Genomic DNA, 17251 nt, shown 5'->3' with positions numbered 1-17251 from the left:
TATATATATATATAATATTGTATTATTTAGTAATAAATAATAATTTATATTTATTTATTTATTTATTAATTAATACAAATGTAATTGTATTTTGGCTGTGTATTTATCATCAGAATGGTTACAAATCTGGTGCAGGAAATGTTTTGACATTTCTGGCCACTTTTTTGTATTATCTTAATAGACTTGAGTATTGAGGGGGCTACAAGTCCTCCTTTAGGAAAAGACCACATCCCGTCTTCTCCAATGACTGACAGGAAGAAGAAAAAACGAAACAGAAGTATTAACTTGAAAGGAGACGCGGCGGCTGGGCAGGCTGAGGGTAAGAGATCAGATTTATGAAAGATTACCGGACGCCACAATGATCCAGTTTCACTGATTAAGCGATCATTCTTAGTATTATGGTGAAGAGTTGAGGTGAATTTGCTTTCCTCTCTTTTCTAATGTGGACCTGATTAATTGCTTTCTCTAAGGTCCTTTTACAATCTCTTTTACTTCTTTCTTTCCTCTGTCTTTTCTTCTTTTCTTTCCTCTTATCCTCTGCTGCCCTGGACTAATTTCTTGCACCGCAAGCCAAGCGCAAAATGTGGAAATTAAAAAGCTTTGGTAGCTTGCGAAACATTAACAAAACAGGTAACCTGAATGTTTGAAATGAGGGGCTGAGCTGACTCTGTCTCGCTGTCTTTTCTGCAGTATGTGTCCGTATCCATCTCTTGTCACATCATTAGATTACAGCAATTGGGTCTGAGTGTTTCTGTCTGTGTTCCTGTCTCTCTCAAACACATAATTATACTGAGACGATACATTAGACTGAGGACACGATGGGTGTTTTTATTGATCTCGTGTAAATAACTTGCTCTCGCCCAAACAGAAGAGGAGAGCGCAGACTTCATCATCATATCGAGCACAGGACAGAGCTGGCATTTTGAAGCCCAAAGTCAAGAGGACAGGGACGCCTGGGTTCAGGCCATCGAAAGCCAGATCCTTGCAAGTCTACAGAGCTGTGAAAGCAGAAATAAGGTAAAGAGGGCAATTAAAAATGAATCCGATCCCTATCAGCCTGATGGTATCAGAACTATCTTTTAAATATTTACAGCACAAACTTTATGAGCTTTCCAGAACACTTTTGCACTTATGTGCAATATCCATTAAAAAGGTCCATTAAATTTTCAATGGCCAGTAATCTTCAAAGGACTAGTTCACCCTAAAATTAAAATTTGCTGAAAATGTCCTCACCCTCAGGTCATCCAAGATGTAGATGAGTTTGTTTCTTCATCAGAACAGATTTGGAGAAATGTAGCATTACATCACTTGTTCACCAGTGGATCCTCTGCAGTGAATGGGTGCCGTCAGAATGAGAGTCCAAACAGCTGCTAAAAACATCACAATAATTTAAAAGTAATCCACTCAACTCCAGCCCATCATCTGTATTGATGCTTCCTCCAGTGAAAAGGTCCATGTCCTGTTGTCCCCTCACATCAAAATCCACCGACAAATTTGTTTTCACTTGTAAACAGTCCTTGATCTGTACATATTTCTCTCCTGATTCAGACAAGATGGCTTTTTCACTTGAGAAAAATTTTAGCTTCTTACAAACACGCAGCTTTTCGCTTCAAAATACATTCATTGATGGACTGGAGTCGTGTTGTGATGTTTTTATCAGTTTGGACTCTCATTCTGACGGCACCCATTCACTATAGAGGATCCACTGGTGAACAAGTGATGTAATGCTACATTTCTCCAAATCTGTAAGAGGAAACAAACTCATCTACATCTTGGATTGCCTAAGCTGGAGTACATTTTCAGCATATTTTCATTTTTTGGGTGAACTGTTCCTTAAACTTTTTTCTATTGCTAAAATAAAAGGCCAGTAATGGGTTAATTTGCTTATTTCCAGACCAAAAAAAGATGCTGATTCATCCTACATACATAAATCATGTTAGGCAGCAATATACTATACATATGAACAGTTTCCTCTGCAATATTACAAAATAATAGACTTCATTTTCAACTCTCAGGCTCGAAGGAACAGCCAAAGTGAAGCTGTTGCCCTGCAGGCCATTCGAAATGCCAAAGGGAACGACCTCTGTGTGGACTGTGGAGCACCAAGTAAGTGCGGTCCTGAAATAATGCCTTGTGATGAAAATCTAAACAACAAAGAGTAGGGCCTACTATATGTTGAGATCTCTGTCATCGTTCAGTTTATGAAAACATTATGTCTCCTGTCAGATCCAACATGGGCAAGTCTTAATCTTGGGGCTTTAATCTGCATCGAGTGTTCGGGAATACACCGGAACCTGGGGACGCACCTGTCCCGTGTGCGCTCGCTAGACCTGGACGACTGGCCCAGTGAACTCACAAAAGTGCTTGCGGCTATAGGCAACCATATGGCTAACAGCATTTGGGAAACCTGCACCCAAGGGCGCCAAAAGTTGACACCTGAGGCAACAAGGTGAGCAACAAAGTGCCTGTTAAAGTAAAGTAAATAAATACATACAGTACTGTTCAAAAGCTTGGGGTTGGTAAGTTTTTTATTATGTTTTTGAAATAGGCCTCTTATGCTCACCAAGGCTGCATTTATTTGATCACAAATACAGTAAAAACAGTAATACCTTTAAATTAATTCCTTTAAAAAATACTTAAAAAAACAACAACTTTTGAACAATATTGTACTGCACTAAATTAAATTAAATTATAAAATTGTGCTTTATACTTAAAGCAAGTGAACAAATCTCCTAATGGAAGACGAAACACTTATATTCAATTATATATTATATTCACTTACATATAAGTCTTAAACTAATTTGCTTCTAAATGTATACATTTATTTTTTAAATCTGTTAAGATATTTTTTCTGGAAAAAAAAACAAAAAACAAGACTGTTTAAGACTTTTTTTTTTTTTTAAGTATTAACTAAAAACATAAACAAGGTTGCAGTGCTTCAGTCTTCTTTGTGACACACATGTAAAGAGATCATGACTTAAAAAACAACAACTTTTGAACAATATTGTACTGCACTAAATTAAATTAAATTATAAAATTGTGCTTTATACTTAAAGCAAGTGAACAAATCTCCTAATGGAAGACGAAACACTTATATTCAATTATATTCACTTACATATAAGTCTTAAACTAATTTGCTTCTAAATGTATACCTTTATTTTTTAAATCTGTTAAGATATTTTTTCTGGGAAAAAAAAACAAAAAACAAGACTGTTTAAGACTTTTTTTTTTTTTTAAGTATTAACTAAAAACATAAACAAGGTTGCAGTGCTTCAGTCTTCTTTGTGACACACATGTAAAGAGATCATGACTAATGCGGTTAGCCACTGTGATAATAATTTGGCCTTTGCTTTGTGTTTGTCTCAGAGAGCAGAGAGAGTCGTGGATCCGTGCCAAATATGAACAGCGGGCATTTGTGTCGCCGTTGCCCGCTCAGTGTTCAGAGGACACAATGTCGACTTGGTTGCTTAAAGCAGTAATTGACAGAGACCTTCCCAGACTTCTGCTGCTCCTTGCGCACAGCACCAAGGAAGTGATCAACATCCCGCCTGAAGGAGCCGCGCAGCAGCATCACAGCGCATTACATGCGGCCTGCCAGCTGGGCGACGTGGTCATGACACAGCTGCTGGTCTGGGTGAGTTATTGAGCCGGTTTCTTTGAGTTAAAGGAATAGTTCACCCAAAAATGAAAATCTGCTGAAAAGTTACTCACCCTCAGGCCTTCCAAGAGTTTGTTTCTTGATAGGAACATATTTGGAGAAATACATCACTAGCACACCAATGGATCCTCTGCAGTGAATGGGTGCCGTCAGAATGAGAGTCCAAACAGCTGATAAAATAATATACAAGTAATCAGATAACTCCAGTTTATCAATTAATATCTTGTGAAGTGAAAATCTATGTGTTTTTAAGAAACAACTCCATCATTAAGGCTTTTTAACTTTAAACCATTGATTCCGGCTTAAATACGATTCCATAATAATGTTTCCTCCAGTGAAAAAGTCTTTGGACTGCTTTCACTCTTAAACAGTGCTTGATCGGTTTTGAGACGACTTTTTCACTAGATTATAAATCTATATTATGGATAGAGGACTCATATTTGAATTTTAGGAATTTTTTCTTTTGGGTGAATCATTCCTTTAAATGTTGGACTTCAGTATCGCATTGTTTGCTCATTCCTAATGGATATTTTATTTTAATTTTGTATGTGTTCAACAGTACGGCAGTGATGTGAAGTCAAAGGATCCACAAAGTAGAACCGCGCTGATGTTGGCGCGCCAAGCCGGCAGCAAAGAGTGTGCTGAGATTCTTCTCCAACACGGCTGCCCCAGTGAGACGTCACCCACCTCCCCGACACCTGCTCTGTCCCGCAAAAGTAGCATCACCAGTATCGGACGTGTCAATTCCAGGAGGAGGGTCTCGTAACCCATGAACATTCATGATCATATAAACATTTTCTCCAGGGTCATTTTTAATTCTTCATACAGAGTTGTGTTGTTCCGTGTGTCTGTGAATTTCTGTCCGAGGACATTGCCAACAACGCTGTATTTATATACTGTACATTTATCCTTGCGGATTCCTCAGAAAATGGAAAAAGTAAAGAGAAAAGAAGAAACTCTTAATTGTCCATATTTGAACAGGCTTAGAATGACAGCTACAAAATTTCAACATGCCTTTTTCAAAAAATGGAAACTGTTTTACCAACTAAAAAGCAATATTATTTATAATATGCTGATTAATATACTGTAATATAGATGCATTACATGGTAAAATGTAGCTTGAGAGTTTCCCAAAGCAATCTGAGGGAGTGTATTTACCATTATGACTGTCATTACCATTGTCCTTTAAAACAGACATCATCGCTGAGGGTAATGTAAGAACATGTTTATATTCAGAAGAAATAGTATTTGTCATTGTGCATCATTTCTATAAACTATAGACAATAAACTCTGATCTTCAACCTCTCTTTGGCACTGCTTGATAAGTCTCCATCTTTTTAAATCAAAAAGCACATTTTAATGCCTCAAACCTTCACTATCATCGAAGGCCTGTTTGATTTCAGATAAATCACCTGGTTCAAATTTTGTTATCATGCTGTATGTGTCAACACAAATATCAAGTGATGGAATTAAATATTGTGTTATGTAGTATGTATTATGGGCTCGTATAGACTGCCAAATAGCCTACTTCTTGACTGTATTATCACATATTTGCATTTTGCATTCATGATTCGATAATAGTGGATAGTTTGAGCTCTACCCACTTTTTCATGTTTTTATTTTTTTAATAAAATGTACATCAGATATTTTTTTTTACTGTAATAATAGCTGTTCACGCAGGAAAGTCACACGATTCAAAATAGAGATGCCTGAACGAACCATATGAACCAGTACATGAAAATGAACTAACGATGATTTTTTTTTTAATGTTAAAAATAAAAACATTAACATTTTTACACATTATAAACCGCAATTCGTTCACAAACGCTGTACAGACTAAAGTCTAAAGAGTGTGACTGTACAGCTTTAACGAATTAAAGAAAAAAAGTCTTAAAGTACTAAAGCAGTTTTTTTGGGATGTCCAATAATATTTTGATTAATATTATATTATTGCTATCTTAAGTGTTATTGGTTAAAATCTACCTTCATCATATTATTAAAACATTGTGTTTAACACACTCTTGTATTAAATATATAGACAAACAAACATTCCTGAGTTATGTGGAGGTTTTCCAGAGTAATAATACATGGATTTCAATGGGAGGCGCTCCCTCTCAGTGCTCGGTGGTCAGTTTGTTTTAGTCTGACACAATGGCCGTGGCTTAAAAACATAGCGAGCTCTTTAACCTAGACAGCATTTTTTGGCCATTACATGCCCGTTCTGAACCAACAGAGTTTTCTAGGTAGCGTTAGGCGTCTCACTAGGTTTTGAGACGCCGTCAGTGTCTATGCAGGGACGACAGCCTCGGCTAACAGCAACCGAGTAAGATTATTTATCTATCGCAAACTAGCAGCACTCCATGGGTAAGGAAACATTTGAGTTGTTATGTGGTGTCTGTGTGCTAGCTAGTAGCTCATCTGTCTGCTTCATTTCCACTGCGAGAGATGATGCTAAAGTGCTAGTTAGCCCCACTTGCTAATGGAATCCAATGGCAACCGGTTAGCTACGGCTAAACTAATGATGCACTACATAAACTAGAATGCTTCGAGCAGTTTCACTGCACGCTAGTTGTGTGCTATACATGCTTAAATATATAGTGTCTATGAAGGAGTAGCAAGTATTGTGTTAATGCAAAAAGCCGAATTATTTGTGTGTGATCTGGACTGTCTTTGTTAGGACACCCGTATGAGATGTAACGTTATGTTCGCGTATAATTTACGTGTGAATCGTGAGTATTTATGAGACTGTTGAGATGAAACTATCTGGTGATACATGTAAACATAAGTTAAAGTCAGTGTAATGCCGTGTATTATAGTGAAAAAATGCATTACAGTTTTTGTAAATATGTTTTTAAAAATGTTTTGTGACTTTAAGGAAGGTACAGGATATTGTGTTTACACTTTATTCCAAATCATGTTTGTCTTCATAATCTTTCATCAAAATGTAATGACTTACCCTGACTCTAAAACGACTATATAATATGGCTGAGGTCACCAGGTACTCTTGTTTTTCAAGTGCTTGTCATATCGGTTGTGTTCAAAATACAATACTACTCTACTACCTTCTGAATTCTGTGCAGTATATAATTTATACCGCATACTGTTTGCAGTATTCCAGACAGTATGCAGCATTCCATGCTAAACATTTCAAACATTAATCCTGCAAAGTGATGAGGTCATGTGACAACAATGTTACCTATTTGTCACAATACCTGTTGCGCAACACCATGAATGATTAGTTTAGCCAGTGGTGTCCACTAATCATCTTGGAAATGATTTAAATTTTTAGTTAAGTTTTGTCATTTTTATTAGTTTTTCATATTTTTATATTTATTTTTATTTCATTTAGTGTTAGTAATTTTAATAATAATTTAATTGTAATAACTTATTTCAGTTAGCTGCCAAGGCAATATTTTTTTATTTACTTTGCATTTAAGTATTTCATGTAATATATTTTATTTAAATTAGATATATATATATATTCTGAGGTCACCAGGTACTCTTGTTTTTCAAGTGCTTGTCATATCGGTTGTGTTCAAAATACAATACTACTCTACTACCTTCTGAATTCTGTGCAGTATATAATTTATACCGCATACTGTTTGCAGTATTCCATGCTAAACATTTCAAACATTAATCCTGCAAAGTGATGAGGTCATGTGACAACAATGTTACCTATTTGTCACAATACCTGTTGCGCAACACCATGAATGATTAGTTTAGCCAGTGGTGTCCACTAATCATCTTGGAAATGATTTAAATTTTTAGTTAAGTTTTGTCATTTTTATTAGTTTTTCATATTTTTATATTTATTTTTATTTCATTTAGTGTTAGTAATTTTAATAATAATTTAATTGTAATAACTTATTTCAGTTAGCTGCCAAGGCAATATTTTTTTATTTACTTTGCATTTAAGTATTTCATGTAATATATTTTATTTAAATTAGATATATATATATATACAGGTGCATCTCAATAAATTAGAATGTCGTGGAAAAGTTCATTTATTTCAGTAATTCAACTCAAATTGTGAAACTCGTGTATTAAATAAATTCAATGCACACAGACTGAAGTAGTTTAAGTCTTTGGTTCTTTTAATTGTGATGATTTTGGCTCACATTTAACAAAAACCCACCAATTCACTATCTCAACAAATGAGAATATGGTGACATGCCAATCAGCTAATCAACTCAAAACACCTGCAAAGGTTTCCTGAGCCTTCAAAATGGCCTCTCAGTTTGGTTCACTAGGCTATAGTTAACAATAACAACACTGGTAGTATGCTTTTAACATATGTATTATTCCATGCATACAGAAAATTGAATATTGTGCACAGTGTACTATGATACACACTGTATATACTGCAGCAGAATTTAGAGTAGTATGCTAACATGATATTCCAGCTATAGCCATAAAGACCACTTTTCATGATCTAATCATTTCCTGATGGTTAAAAGTCACGTGCAGATTTGTCACATTACTAAATGCCGTTTCATAGTGACTTCAAACAGTGAGGTTGTATAGTTATATTTAATATAACTTTATATAAGTACAGAATATGCACCTTGCTATTATAATGTATCTGAATCTCATCCATTTTTCCATTCACTTCTGTGTTTCAGTCCAAATCCTGGCTTTTGTTGGAATTGCCAGGCATGCGGATCAGGCTGCAGGGCTCTGGCCACGCGGCCCGTCTCCTCTCCGAGCTCAACCGCTGCCGCCTGTCTCGTGTCCTGTGCGACATCGTCCTCCAGGTCGGAGGCCGTTCCTTCCCGGCTCATCGCGTGGTGTTGGCGTGCTCTTGCACGCACTTTAGCAGCCTCTTCTCCAGAGGTTCCAGCAACCAGGGTGCCGTTCCCACCACCTTCTCTCTGGACTTTGTTTCTGCTGCCAATTTCGAGAAGGTCTTGACTTTTATCTACACGGGTGAGATTTTCACGGACTTGATCGATGTGGGTGTGCTGTATGAGTTGGCGGAAAGGCTTGGCGTGAGGGAGTTGGTGAACGCTTGCCATGCTACCTTTCCTGACCTGCAGAACTCCAGCTCTGGAGACCCGGTTGCTGAAGGGGATTTGGAAAGTGATATGGTGTCGGTCAATGCCGTGGCTGCGTCTGTTAGCTCGTCCTCTGCAGCATCCTGCTCCTCGTTGTCGTCTTCAGCCGCTCCCACTCCTGTAACTCCATCTCCGGTATCTCAAGGCAGGAATGGCAGGTTGAATCGCTCCCACTTGACCACCCAGTCTCCAAAAAACGAAGACTTGCAGGTGCATTTGGGTTACAATCAACAGGTGACCAACAAGCCGAGTCCTTTGGACAGTAACCGTTCTACAGACACTCTTCCTGGCCTGACTTTACAGCTCAAGACCGAGCGGGAAGATGAAGGAGAGCATGGAGGAAGTAACTCAGTGGACCAGCTTGTTGTCAATGGTAGCAAATCAACATTTGGGCCTCAGGAGCAATGTTCCGTCCCTGATTCTTCAGCCCAGCTTGGAGGTGAAACCTGCGCCCCTTCGTCATCCTCCAGTGACCCTTTGGACAGTTTGCAGCTGGGGGCCGTTGCTGGACCAATCAAAGATTCCGATTTTTTTGAGGAAGATCTTTCTAGGAAGAGGCACCGACTACAGGAAGAGCAGACGGAGGGTGGCGATCAGTGGCGAGCACTTTCAGAGGACATCATTGAGTTGAGCGATGAGGAGGAGCACTTCATTGTGGAGGAAGAGGACGACGAGGACTTGATGTGCATTGAGAATGGTGAAAACGGGGCGTCTCTCGGACAACTGCCGTCATCGCAGCCATGCAAATCGTGCGGGATGCTACTTCTGGCGGAAAACTCCGTCATACAAACTCACGCTGAGACGCACCTCTCGGAAACGGGTTCGTGTCAGGTGTGTGGCACCTCCTTCTCAGACCGCGCTGCTGCTGTTGTTCATGCCCTCACACACGTGGGCATCTTGCTCTTCTCCTGTGACGTTTGCGAGCATCAGTTTCGGACTGAATCCGCACTGATTCACCACAGGCGTCAGTCAGCTGCCAAGTGCGCCCCTCAAAATCCAGACCAACTGAACGGAGCCTCCCAACGACAAGGAGGGGAACTGCAGTGCACCATCTGTGCTAAATCTATGGTGAATGATTTTAAGGTTAGTGGAACAGGTTTGTTTGTTTTTTTTAAGACTTGTAACCCTAATTAATTGAAATAAAGCTGAAATCGTTAATTGAATTAAAGCTGAAATAAAATGTAAATATTCAATGAAAAACTTAAAAAACTTGGCCACTTATTGCAAAAATATAAGTTGAAGTTGAAATATAGGAATATGTAAGTATAGGAGAAACTTAAAAAAACTTGGCAACTTACTGAAATAATAATAAGTACTAAAATTTCTATATAGCTAAAACTGACAACTAAAGTGAATACATTAAAGCTAAATAAAAGCAATAAATAAAAATGACAAAAGCACATAAAATTACTGAAAACTGAAAATATATGAAAATTGAAAATATAAAAATAAAAACTAAATAAAAAAATGTATGCATACTATAGTAGTGTGTGTGTGTCATGAATTTTAAATATAGAAATATAGTTAATATGATTGTATTAAAATAATATGCAAAAAATCTAACATTCTGCATTAATTACAGTTTCAAGTATTTAATCAAGTAAACCGTATTAAAAAAACAAACTATTTCTAAGTAATAGAACAAATAAAAACTGCTGTATCAAATAATACAATAAATATTCAAAAACTATTTTAAATATTTTATTTATTTATTTCAATATAACATAAAAAACCGTATTCAATTGGTAACATGCTGCTAACTTGCTTGGTAAAGGAAGAAAATGACTTTAGACTGATTCCCTTAGACAAATCTCACATTTTTGTAAGATTATCTTGAGATATTGTAATATTGTTAATATTATAGTATTTATTATTGTTTAGTATTTATGTTGACAACACTACTAAATAATGTAGAAAGATGATATAGTCCAAATTCCATTGTCATTTTTTACTTTAGTATTAACAATGTATTTCAATTAATTTAATTGATTTGGTTATATTAATAATGGATAATTTTTTTCTCAGGCTGTCAGGGACCACGTTCAGAGCCACGCATGCTTGAGTACATTACGCTGTGGAGTGTGCCAGCTGTCTCAGCCCTCTCGATGCACCCTCCTGTGGCACACACTGACACACCTCTTTCCTATTTACACTTGTCCACAATGCGCCAGCCCCTTCCTGGAGAGCGCGCTGCTGGAAAGACACCTGTCTCTACACACAGAGGAAGGAGCGGCGGTGAAACGGGCCGACGGCAGCCCGGAGACCAGTGGAGAAGGCCAGGCCGAGCTACGCTGCTTCCTGTGTCCGCAGACCTTCCGCTCGGAAACCGCGTTTCATTACCATCTCAGCGTGCATTCGAACGAGCTCCAGGGCAGCCAGGTATGGCCGGCCAAACGCAAGGCAGACCAGATCCTCGAATACTCCTCATCCTCCTCCTCGCCTATGGAGGCGAGTGGCTCAGGTAAAGCAGGTTACAACTTAAGCCTAGGCTTCAACCTGCAGGACAAAATGGCTCATGGCGGTGCCCCGTTTCCTGCTGGACTCGTACTGAACGGCAACTCTGGTGGCGGAACAGGGCTTAGGGAAAAACTGTATCGCTGCCGGTATTGTGGTAAGCATTTCGCACACTCAGGCGAGTTCACATACCACCTTCGCATCCACACGGGCGAGAAGCCCTACCAGTGCAAAGTATGCCTGCGCTTCTTCCGTGGCCGTTCCACCATGATCTGCCACCTAAAGACGCACTCGGGCGCCCTCATGTACCGCTGCACCGTCTGCGGCCTGTTTTTCTCCACGCTTAAGATGGTTTCCTCGCACATGGAGCTCCACAAAGACCAGCTGCCACCCGATTTCAACATCGAGGAGACCTTTATGTATAACGACCACTCTAAAGAGCCCGTCCCTAACATGGACACCTGAAACTCGCCCTCTCTGAACGCTCCGTCACACTGTGTGCCCACGCTTACTTAGTATGTTGAGGACAAATGAGAGTAGACTTAGAATTTAATGAAGTGTTTAACGTGATCGTCTTTGTGTCGTTCGTGTACAGAATGAGAACGATTCTTGTTTTTAAAAGACTAAATTAAAGGTAAAACTTTATTTTAAAAATGTAGTGCTGATACTTGACCACTTGATGGCAAGAGAGACTGAGCAAGGCTGCATTGCCAATCAAATGTTTGGACGCACCTACTTATTTCTATTTCTTTTTTTTTTACATTTTAGAATAATAATAACGTAATCAAAACCAATCAAAAAAATAAACATCTTATAATGTAGTTTCTTCAAACCTTTGCCAAGAACATTACGAGACAGTGTTTGAACACTATTAAAGAAGTTTACATGTGTGCTCAGCACTTTTTGGCTCCTTTTCAGTCACTGGTCCAAACACAAATTTAGTTTTGTAAAGAAATTCTTGCACAGACACAAGTTATTTTTATCTTCAAAGCCAATGTCAACCTTTTAAGTATAAGCAGTTAGATCAGAGGATTTTTAAAGATCACCGCAAACAAATTCAGTCAAGTGTGTCCAAACTTTTGATTTGTAGTGTTTTAATTAAGTTATTTTTAATGGGATGCTTTTCCAAGTGCTGATCTGCGATTACCTCTGTATACTCTTCTGGCAACTCTTATCATAATAAGCTAAAGGTCTCTGGATATTCCAATGCAAGTGCACGCTGAGAATAAACCAAGACTTTTTTCTATGTTTTCTGATAAATAAAGCACTGGTCTAGTCTAGGTCAAGGATATAAATAAAATGGTCCTTTTAAAAAAAAAAAAAAAAAAATATATAACGGTACTTTTCTTTTATAGAATAGCCGTTATTTTTATAGTAGTGTTGTATATCATTGACAGACTAAATTAGAAATAGTTACTCGTTTATGAGATGTAGTATCATATAGTTTGGATGTTATACATAAAGCAAAACTCTTCTTACATAATTTCATTCGGAAAAGAGAAGCGATTCAGACCGAGGTGCTAATACATCAGTCAGTTCATATTGCAGTGTTCACTTTCTTCACTCGGGACATATCAGAGTGTTTTGTGCAAATGGTTTTGTGTCATGAATAAATAACAATTCTCTTTAGAAAGCTGTGATGCTCTTCTGTACCATTTTCGCAGCAGTTATATGCTTTTTCTTTCTTATATTGGACAATTTTACATTGTACATTTAAATAATTTCTTGTTCAATTCAAAATGGATTTAGCACACCGGTGCATTCATAATTGATGTCATTGGTCAAGCCACAAAGTATGTATTCAAAACTGCTGGGACATTGTGGTTGGTATAGCTTTATTTGTAATGTAGCACAGAAAATACCGGCTGAACCTTATAAAATGCCTGGTTTTAACATTTTTATCAGTCAATCAGTTTTATTTTTAGGAAAAAAATGCGCATTGCCAGTGCTTTGCCACGGTTTGCAGCTGATGTTGTGATCATAAAACTGTTAATATCTTGACTTGATACTACATTTTATTTTCAACATGACACAATTGCCTTATATTACTTCAGTGTTATTTATATGATTTATTCATGTTCAGTGTCACTATCAGAAATGAATTCTGTACTTATGTTCTGAATAAAATCAGTACTTACGAAACTTCCCAGAGTCTTGTCTTTTTAACAGTTACATTTTGGCCATATTCACATAATTTTAACACAGCACCACTACTTATCAATGTTAAATACAGCGTATTTATATCCAACATACATTTCTATAGTGGAATTTTTTTTGTCATTGGAGCAGCACATGCCAACAAGAATTGGTATTAGCCTACACGATTTGCCACTTTCACTCAAACCTGTTTAAAAAAAATTTATTCAAATTTTTTTCCCATGACATCACATCCACAATATGTACACGTAAGTTGCTGAGCTCAAAGGCCAATAAAACAGCTCTAGGTGTTGTGATTGCGCATATGGGCAGCTAAGTGAACGTTTTTGTTGAGCAGAACAATCAAAACAGTCTTTGTACAAATACTGGCATGTGGACAGAGCTTTTATTAGTTCCTAGATAGAACAATAGGAACCGGTGGAAATAAAGGTTACGAAAGGTTGACAATATTTCCTTCCTTGCACTGTTAGCAATACTGAGGTGAGAAAAACAGGAGAAAATATGGCTAGTTACCAGGCAACTGACCAAAAACAATGGCCTCAACAAGGCCATTTCTTTCGTAGCACATTCATGTGCTGTGTTTCACCAAATCGTCATTTAGGAGTTTCCCTCTTCACGCGCCAATGTCGGAGTGACTCGTGCTGGCGTTACTGAGCTTCCGCTCTTTTACTGCCGTTATCCCTGCATTGTCGGCTACAGCGTTAGTTGGCGCACTGGTCGGCGGTAAAGAGATGCGGCTGATCACTGCATTTATTAGATTGTTGCGGAAGCTCTTACTGAGGAAGTTGTAGAGGATTGGGTTGGCAATGCAGTGAAAGAGCGACAAGCATTGCACAAGGCTAAAAGAGAAGTACAGCACCCCGACCATGTTGCAGGAGAACAGGTGCGGGTCCAGATCGTCCACTGTCAACAAGAACAACACCAAATGGTACGGTAGCCAGCAGGCCACAAAGACCAGTGAGTACATGTGCACCAACCACACGTCCCGGCGATTCTGGATGTCCGGGACTGTGCGGATGGCTCGGGCGATCAGGACGTTGCAGGTGATGATGACAGACGCCGGACCCAGGAACTGGAATATCAGGCAGAGGAAGGAAACCGACACGAACCACTCTGTGTAGTACTGCTCAGGAACCAAGTAGCAGCCTGGTTCGTCCCACTCCAACAAGTCAACGTGGACGTTTTCTAGCAAGGCCAGCACAAGCGACAGGAGCCAGATCCCAGCGCAGAGAAACCAGCGGCGTTTGTGCTGCGTCGGAAAGCAGGCGGGCTTGTTGGGTCGCGTCAGGGACAGGTATCGCTCCAAGGTCATGAAGGCCAGGAAGAAGGAGCTACTGTAGAAGTTTATGACATATACAAGGTGCGTGACCTTGCAAAGGAACCGGCCCCACAGCCAAACCTTGTCCAAGGTCACCTCCAGCATGAAGAAGGGCATGGTGAAGATCACCATCAAGTCGGACAAGCTCACGTTGATGATGCAGAACAGCACGCCGTTCGCCGAATGACGCCTTCGCCAGTTCACCCACACCACCAGGGTGTTTTCGGCCAACCCTACCATGAAGAGCACTAGGTAAAGGAGGAAAAGTGTGATCCGTCGGCCATCCGGATCTAGGTGGATGGTGCAGTCGTAGACAAACCACGGCGTGCCGTTGTAGAAGTCGTACGACGAGTTGTGTAGATCGTACGTCATGTTCTGCAGACGGAAAGACAAAGAGTTTGTTAAAAGGATGTTTACAAGGATTACCTTGAGCTATTGCACAAGTAAATAAGTATTGTACTTGCCGAGCTGGGAAAGGCAAAAAATGTCTGATACAAAATCATCTAAAAGTGGACAAATGCTCTGTCCTGCAGAATTTAGCTCCAACCCTAAACATACCTACCTGAAATTCTCCAAGTAATCCTGAAGACTTTGGTTTAGATTTTTCGGGTTTGATTAGGGTTGCAGCTAAACTCTGCTGGAAAGTGGACCTTGAGGGCCAGAGTTGTCCACCCCTGCTGTCAGAGGATTACATGCAAGGCATTTTCCCCTAAAAGCCGTCTCTTTTTTTCCAGCTCAGCAAGTTTTAAGAGTAGAACTTAAGGGCCAGAGTTGCCCACCCCTGCTCTTTTGGCACCAAATGTATTATTAGGTTCTTGTTCCCCAATTTGAAAATTCAAGTCAACATAACCCCAGCAATTACACCAGGTATCAGTGCTAATCAAAGTCTTCTTGTTTTCCATATGACAAAGGGTTAGGAGACATACCTTGCTATGTGGTTACCGCAGATGAGGCTCTCAGGGTTGAGCCCTTGGTAGAAGCAGTCCTGGAGAAATATCACTGGAGGCTTTGCTCGACTGGAACGTAGTGTGGGATCTAGCCATACATTGGGCTGTAGGGCAAAATAAGCTCTACCCTCTCCCTCTCAGGCGCCTGGTTGCTCCACCGTCACACTGACAGGACATCCTCACAGGACAGGAGGGGGTTGAATCCGATAGGAAAGACTCCAAGAATCTTTTGACTGCAGATAATATCATTCATATAACCAGAGAGAATGTTTGTTTTTCTCAGAGCACTGGTCTAAACAACGCATGGAGCCAAGAGGGAATTAAAGTAGTTGCACAAGGGTGTGGTGCAACAACAAAATAAGGATTAAAACAAGCTCCAGGGTGCATATGTTACACGTTACTCAAAGCACAGCAAATCTGTACTAATGAGCAGGCACATTGGTTGCTAAAAGCATTAAGAATTCAGCCAATGTTGTGTTATAAACAAAAAAAATCAACTTTAGGAAAGGTTGTGTGAGGTCTGCTAGTGTGTTTGGGGTGATATTCACTGTTTTAAACAACTGCAGTGCATCTCTTGCATTTTATCTCAATCTAAATTTAGCACTTAAGTAGCATTTTTAAATAAAGTGGATATTGGATAGTTAGGATTTACATTAGCATATTCATTTGATCTACATGCAAATTAGGCAAAAACAAACAATTTATAATTAAGAAGCAATATTATCAATACTACAATATGGAATTTAAATTCTGCCTCTAAAGCAAATGGGTTTTGAATTGAAAAAACAACAACAACTGTAAATAAACATCACAAAAATGTATTATAAATAAGTTGTGTGGTTATTTTAGGAAACCAGAAACTGGTTCAAGTTCAAGTTTGTTTTATTAACAATAGGTGCCTTTCATTTATGATTATGAATTATTTAGCTTGCTGCACCACAGCTCAACTGCGAATTATTTAGATATATGTGGATTGACAGCTTTGATCTGAACACGAAAAGAGAAAGATAAACCTGTATGGTTTTTTTCTTTCCAGAGAATCTTTTCACAGCTCTGAAAGTCTAAAAGGAATTTTTTTTTTAGCTGGTTTGTGCTTGATATGCTGAAAAAACACAGCCCCCAGCAGGACAATGGCAGGAACTGCTTTCGTGGTCGAAGGGGCAGTGAGTGGCAGGCAGAGCAAGAGAGGTAGGATGCCAGCTGTACATCAAACCCCCCTCACAACACCCCCATCATCCCCCTCTGACAATTTCAGCAACTGCTCCAGAAGTGCACACACTCGAGAACACAACAAACTGACTCCTAATCTAATCTGATTTAAAGACATCCATTTCTACCTAGCAGCTTTTGGCTTCAAAGAACAAATGTTTGAAATGTTGTTGTTGGGTTGATTGCTTGCTTGGGTTGGCTTCAGTGTTTAGACATTTTTGAACACTCTCTTAGCAGTACCGCACGACTCGGGTTAAAAATGACATTTATAGCAAGTCTGTCAGCAACAAAGGGCATAATTCATGAAATATGAGTAGAACAAATTATGTGAATTATACAATAAACAAATCACTTCAATGGGCAATTACATACGTGTTTACAAATGTAAAAATATATTCCTGTGTATATGGCTGTTCAGAATTAAATACTAGCTCACTGAAAAATATGCACTACA

The 17251-nt window shown here is 39.0% G+C and overlaps 3 protein-coding genes across 4 annotated transcripts in view; 2 read left to right on the top strand and 1 right to left on the bottom strand.

The window, feature by feature from the left end:
* Positions 1-5130, top strand: part of LOC107599465 (arf-GAP with GTPase, ANK repeat and PH domain-containing protein 1-like) — a 23977-nt gene extending 18847 nt beyond the window's left edge. The window contains exons 12-18 of the mRNA XM_016291064.1: positions 182-319; positions 571-630; positions 869-1017; positions 2016-2106; positions 2227-2449; positions 3367-3634; positions 4218-5130. Coding sequence (XP_016146550.1) covers positions 182-319; positions 571-630; positions 869-1017; positions 2016-2106; positions 2227-2449; positions 3367-3634; positions 4218-4424 — 1136 coding nt within the window. The 3' untranslated portion in view covers positions 4425-5130. The remainder of the gene's footprint in view (positions 1-181; positions 320-570; positions 631-868; positions 1018-2015; positions 2107-2226; positions 2450-3366; positions 3635-4217) is intronic.
* Positions 5131-5763: 633 nt separating this feature from the next.
* Positions 5764-12457, top strand: LOC107599046 (zinc finger and BTB domain-containing protein 39). Of its 2 annotated transcripts, none has more exons than XM_016290541.1 (3): positions 5764-5981; positions 8281-9795; positions 10738-12457. In XM_016290541.1, the coding sequence occupies exons 2-3, from the start codon at positions 8314-8316 to the stop codon at positions 11629-11631; spliced, it is 2376 nt and encodes a 791-aa protein (XP_016146027.1). In that variant the 5' UTR covers positions 5764-5981; positions 8281-8313; the 3' UTR covers positions 11632-12457. The 2 variants fall into 2 exon arrangements, with proteins under 2 accessions (XP_016146027.1, XP_016146020.1); XM_016290534.1 differs by having other exon boundaries at positions 5764-6022.
* Positions 11785-15946, bottom strand: LOC107599064 (G-protein coupled receptor 182-like). Its single transcript, XM_016290549.1, has 2 exons — positions 15568-15946; positions 11785-15016 (listed from the first exon to the last, which is right to left on the bottom strand). The coding sequence occupies exon 2, from the start codon at positions 15011-15013 to the stop codon at positions 13937-13939; it is 1077 nt and encodes a 358-aa protein (XP_016146035.1). The 5' UTR covers positions 15014-15016; positions 15568-15946; the 3' UTR covers positions 11785-13936.
* Positions 15947-17251: the final 1305 nt, after the last annotated feature.

Source organism: Sinocyclocheilus grahami, unplaced genomic scaffold (assembly GCF_001515645.1).
Source record: "Sinocyclocheilus grahami isolate Dianchi unplaced genomic scaffold, SAMN03320097.WGS_v1.1 scaffold13.1, whole genome shotgun sequence".
In the NCBI taxonomy this organism is placed as follows: Eukaryota; Metazoa; Chordata; class Actinopteri; order Cypriniformes; family Cyprinidae; genus Sinocyclocheilus; species Sinocyclocheilus grahami.
Note: the sequence above shows the minus strand (reverse complement) of the source record. Positions and strands in the feature narration are given on the sequence as shown.

Excerpts from the sequence above, each read along its gene's own strand:
- LOC107599046 (XM_016290541.1), top strand. The coding sequence starts at position 8,314 with ATGCGGATCAGGCTGCAGGGCTCTGGCCACGCGGCCCGTCTCCTCTCC. Across the intron at positions 9,796-10,737 it reads CTATGGTGAATGATTTTAAG|GCTGTCAGGGACCACGTTCA; the intron begins GTTAGTGGAACA and ends TTTTTTTCTCAG.
- LOC107599064 (XM_016290549.1), bottom strand. The coding sequence starts at position 15,013 with ATGACGTACGATCTACACAACTCGTCGTACGACTTCTACAACGGCACG.